The 5,786-nt window shown below is 38.5% G+C and overlaps 1 protein-coding gene across 1 annotated transcript; it reads right to left on the bottom strand.

Moving 5' to 3' along the window:
- Window positions 1–372: 372 nt before the first annotated feature.
- On the bottom strand, window positions 373–4,354 carry LOC116307135 (uncharacterized). The gene has a single exon (XM_031717289.2). The coding sequence runs from the start codon at window positions 3,881–3,883 to the stop codon at window positions 1,814–1,816; it is 2,070 nt and encodes a 689-aa protein (XP_031573149.1). The 5' UTR covers window positions 3,884–4,354; the 3' UTR covers window positions 373–1,813.
- Between the last annotated feature and the right edge of the window lie 1,432 nt (window positions 4,355–5,786).

Genomic DNA, 5,786 nt, shown 5'->3' with positions numbered 1-5,786 from the left:
AAAGGGTAGGCCAGACTAAGAGTGATCCCACAAGGCCCTATCAGTGCTAACCGAAGTTGTCCTACCAGGATGGGAATCATCGTCAGACAGTGCAAAAAGTTACCGATTAACCTGACAGAGTCTAACCTTGTTGCCATTTATCAGTGGGCTGTTCTCTTGCTGAAGGTTGTGGGTAAGGATATTAGGTGATGGCTTTCTGCAGATTGTATGGGAGTGCGCTGATGACGTAAATGACAGTCACTGTGAAGGTTAGTGTGAGTAGCAGTATAAATAATCATACCTTATACTATTCATGGGTGTGTACAACAGTGATAAGTTTACGGTTTAAGCACAGCAGCAAAACTATATCAACTAAAAAAAAACATAGCCAACTAAAGAAACAACAAATGGAAACGTTTAATACCTGGAGTTCAGCATTGGGGGACCCAAATTCAAAAGTCCATTTTGTTCGATCCCCTAAAACATCTAACTCAAAATAGAACAAGCTTAAAAATAGCATGGTGAAAATGTAAATTATCATATAAATTCTAAAATGCCACAATATGGAAAAATGTCATTACCTAAAATTTACAGTTACCACAACCTGAAAACAAACCTTAAAATCATATTGTAAAATCAAAAAAATCTTAAAGTGTTCTGCTTTAAACATTGTTTTATGACATCATAAAATGTATATTCAATGAGCCTTACTCATTGGACAACCATGTGCTCATGGAACATAGCCTCGCATTCTCCCATGTGATGAATATATTAATACTTAATTAATAAATTATACACCCAGTCCCTCAGCAGACTCCAACACCAGCAAAGTGTAGCAACACTTATCAACAGCAACAGGGGAAACTATACAGGTACATTTTTTAATAGGTACAGAGGCAAGAACCACAGCAACAGTAGCAACAACTAAATTTAAAACAGCAACAGCAACAACAACAGCAACAGGGGCAACTGACATCACGTTACAAAGACAAGAACAGCAGGAAAAGAAACAATGACAACAGCAACAGCGACAATAACAAAATGAAATCACTTTTTTGCTAAATTACATGTATAAATACATTTTACAATACTTATCACAATAAATTATCATTTAATAACAAAGTCAAGACTCGAGTCAAGTTGTTAGAGATGTACATAACGGTAAAATCATTACTTAATCCTACTTATGTTCGTAGTTTCTCTACTTTTAGATTAAAAGTTCTTGCGGCTTACTTCACTTTCTAGTTCCCTGTCTAATGGTATTTTGAACAGCTGAATAGAAGCCATGTTGGTTGATCTAACAAGAGAAGCTAATGAGGAATGCTTTGTTATCGTCAACCAACATGGCGGCTATGACGTAACATGCACCCCAAGAATAGCAGGATACCATTCAAACAGCACCATGTTGGTTGATCAAGCCAAGGGCACTAGGACACCGAATGTGGTTGGATTTCTATAGGTTTTTTTTTCAAGAATAGCAGGATGCCATTCAAACAGCCACCATGTTGGTTGATCTAACAAGAGAAGCTAATGAGGAATGCTTTGTTATCGTCAACCAACATGGCGGCTATGACGTAACATCCACCCCAAGTATAGCAGGATACCATTCAAACAGCCACCATGTTGGTTGATCAAACAAGAGAAGCTAATGAGGAAGGCTTTGTTATCGTCAACCAACATGGCTGCTATGATGTAACATGCACCCCAAGAATAGCAGGATACCATTCAAACAGCCACCATATTGGTTGATCAAACAAGAGAAGCTAATGAGGAATGCATTGTTATCGTCAACCAACATGGTGGCCATGATGTAACGTGCACTTAAATATACTCCCTACCCTGGACTTTTCAAATCCATTTTCAACTCAAACATTTGTACCCTGCTATTATTTTTGTCCGTCACAATGATTTTATCATCTGAGGTAACAACCACGGCTTCTGGTCCAGAGAATTCCCCTGGGGAGGTCCCCTCACGGCCAATCTTGGTCACAAACTCCCCGTCGAGTGAGAACATCTTCACGCAGTCGTTATTGAAGTCACACACGAGAATGTAGTCATCTTTGTAGACCGCTAGTCCTGATGGAGCTCCAAAGGGCTCTCCTTCTTTCTCTGCATTACCTAATGTTCGTAGAAACTGTCCCTCCTTATCAAAGATCTTCACCGAGTCATTGTCTGTGTCTGACACGATAAATAACCCTTTATGGAAAATCGCATAGTTCGGGTAATCAAGGACGTGTTCGCCTTTATGTCCAAATGTGAATATGAGGTCACCTTTTTGATCGAAAACTTGGATTCGGTTATTAGTCGTATCAGCGACAATGATCCGACCTCTCTTATCTACCGACACGCCATGTGGATCACGAAATTGTCCTCTCGCTTTACCGAGTTTCCCAAACTTGCGTTGTACGTGACCTTCAGGGGAAATAACTGTAATTCTATGTCTGCCTCGCTCTGCCACGACAATGTTACCAGATTTGTCTGTAGCTAAACCCGTCGGGCAGAGAAAATTAACTGTTCGTCCTGTGCCAGTTATGACGTGAGTCATATTACGAAGGAATTGTCCTTTTTTGTCGAAAACTTGCAGACGATCATTGTCGTAGTCTGCTACGAAGATGGTGCCATCAGACGAGACGGTTATCCCAACGGGTTCCCGGAATTGCCCATTGCCACTCCCCTCAACTCCAAATACCAATGATACATCGAAGGTTGGATTCTTTGGAAGAGGGACTTTGAGATTGTCATCTATCCTGCTATCCCCTCTCAGGGACTTCACACTTTCTCTCATGCTCAAAACGTCATCGTCATCATCATCATCATCTTCTTCTTCTAACTTATCATCACAAAAGTCAGCTTCAGACTCAAACTGACTAACCGCTTCCTTCTCAGGGTGGTTTCCATGGTCACCAGTTTCTGTAGCAACACCATTCATTTGAACAACGGTTGTCTTGACTTCTGATGTTCGTTGCTTCAAATTCGTCAAGCCATTCGGGAATTTTCTTGTCGATCTTGGGCTGTTTTTCTTGATCATTTCTTGTGCAATTTCAAGTCCGTAGTTTACATCATCCAAAGCAGACTCTAACGCACTCTTCTGGCTCTTCACATTTCTAGTGACGTTTAGAAGGTGGCCTTCAAGACATGACATCAAAATATCTTCCTGTTCAGATATCAATTCCTTCATTTTCAACGTCTTAGATTTGATTTCTATTCTTGCTTCTTCAATTGCCTTACTTTTCCTCTCAAGCCGAGAATCCAGATTTTGTAACTTCTCGTTAAGGACAACTTGTTTTTGCTCTGCGTAATCCAAGAGCTTTTTCAGTCTTTCCTGAGGTGTTTCCTCAGCTTCAAGATGTTCTTTGTAATAGACGAAGTCGTGGTCGCGATGATCAAGTATCGCACAGTCTCGACAAATTCTTATCTCACAAGTCTGACAATAAAACTTGGTTTCTTCCATATCATGTTTTTCACATTGGCCATTTGGCTTCGTAGTTTGACCATTCAATTCGTGGACGCTCATCTTAATAGAATCAATTGGGATTGAATTCTCAGCATAAACTAACCGTGGCAGATTTGAATCGCTTGCGAAGCACTTTCCCGGATAGTAACGCCGCTCGCCAGCCCTTTTGCTCTCTTTCATTTGAACAGGCACATTCAGAAGTCTGTCCTTTACATCGCCTTCAAAAAACGGTCGGGCAACACCACTAAGGTTGTTAGTATCTTGGCACAATTCGGTGATGACTCCTTCAGCATTATTTGAAGAGGGTTTTAGAGAACTTTCGTAATCTAAGCAACAACGTCTGTCCTTGCTCAAAACCGTTAAGCAGTCTTCACAGACGAAACGAGATGACACGAACACCTTCATGCTTTTAGCTTCTCGATGGCACGTGAAACATTTAACTCCTTCCATTCTTGACTCTTAAGTAAAACTCAATATTATTCACCCGTATGTATTGAATCGAATTTGATAATGAATTTACTAACCGTTGAGTCGGTTTTCAGTTGTTTATAGTTATAGCGGACGCTACAATCGAATATCGTCATGCGTCGCAGTTTCAAAAATCTAATTACGACATCCAATAACAATAAGGGTCAAACGAGGTTAACCAAAATAATATATGAAAATGGTGTTTAAGTCATCAACCTAAAATCCACAAGAAGATTAAGAGATTTGTTTGTTATTGGTCATCATCCGTGAACTATCGCATGACTTGCACGAAGCATATCAGCATGCCCAAACAACTATTAACCTCCAAAAATACCGAAACTCTAGCTTTCAGTAATGGACGTATGATCTATCCATCAATCAACTACTTCTTCTTATAAAATGTTAACTTCATCTAGAACAGAGTAAGTGTGTTTATGGCGAAAGAAAATAATTTTAAAACAAATATTAATAAACTTTAGGGGTTGAAACACTTCTACAAACTTATATACATTGTGGGACCTTCCAAAATACCGTAACTTGAGCTTAATTAGACATATAGTCCATCGATCAATCATCTCCCTCTTGTAATGAAATGTTGAATCATTCCAGAACAGAGTGTTTTTATGGCGAAAGAAATGAATTTTTCTTTACGTGCCACGACAGACATAAAGGATGATGTTGATGATCTAAAATTAATTTTAAAAGAATAAACTTTAGGGGTTGAAACATATCTACACACTTATCTAATCACTTGGGATCTACAGGTAAACTGTTATTTTCCAAAATAATGCAAAATTCGAATAATAATTGGCTAAAAGAAATGATATATATCAATTGTAATTAAATAGTCAAAGCAATACATTTTGTAAGACAAATACAGAATACTTTTCTTTACTTTGGCCTTCAATTTCGACTTCGCAATGCGCATTATAATTTCAGTAAGAGACGATATCTTTTTTTAAATTTTTAGGTCATGAGAGCATCCTTAAGAGATTGGATATCAATCATCGCCGATTGATTACAGAGAGCATTACGTGCCTACAATATGGTGGAAGAAATAGAAATTTTGGGAATATTCGTAGAAAGTTCTAGACTAGAAGGCCAAAAAGAGTACAAAGGAGGGTCGGTTAGGATATCTTTTCCTCATATATCACCTCCCCCCCCTTTTTTTCAATTCAAACTCTTCTTCATCTTTAAGGAGGCTGTGGGTAGTTTTGGTCTGGCACACCTAACCGCATTGAAACGGCTACAACTTCGTCCTGAATAACTCGATCTGCAAGCGCTTTTCACACAATGTCACGAAAGGATTAAAGGTTTCAAAAATGATAAATTAGTTTAAAGCGGTAAACGATTTCTATGTCACCATTGCGTCATAACGAAAAGGGCTCAGCAACGAAGCGGTGCAGTGCCAGCCGTAACAGCACGCGAAAAGGAATAACACGGAAGTCAAGCGTGAATAATCAACAAGTGAGCGAAAATAGTTGTGAGCGTACTTATTTTTGACTGCCTTAAAACCCTTCAATGCATATGAAAATAAAGGAGAATATTTGTAAAAGATACATCTTTGAGTGACTTCATTTAGAAAACAATCTTTCTACAATGTTTTGAATGCCGCTTTCATCGATATTTTCTATCGCTTTTGACAACGAATGGGGTCATTTAGCTTCATATCAAAAAATCCATAACATTAGAAAGAAAGTCACAATTTGATTCATACTCAATAAGGACAGTGTCTATATCCGTACCTATATTCTAGCTACTAAAAATATTGAATCCACTAAATTAAAGTCCTCATTTTGAGGGTATAAAGTTGACACGCTGGAAATAATAGTAAAAGTCCATGAAAATATTCACCGCGTAATATTTGGAAAACGCTCTCATACAT

The sequence above is a fragment of the Actinia tenebrosa genome, unplaced genomic scaffold, assembly GCF_029948245.1.
Source record: "Actinia tenebrosa isolate PJP-AT-01 unplaced genomic scaffold, QUT_ActTen_1.0 PGA_scaffold0__85_contigs__length_37466705, whole genome shotgun sequence".
NCBI classification, from domain to species: domain Eukaryota; kingdom Metazoa; phylum Cnidaria; class Anthozoa; order Actiniaria; family Actiniidae; genus Actinia; species Actinia tenebrosa.
This window is presented reverse-complemented; position numbering and strand designations above follow the sequence as displayed.

What these genes read in the sequence shown, in the direction of transcription:
- LOC116307135 (XM_031717289.2), bottom strand. Translation starts at nt 3,883, where the DNA reads ATGGAAGGAGTTAAATGTTTCACGTGCCATCGAGAAGCTAAAAGCATG.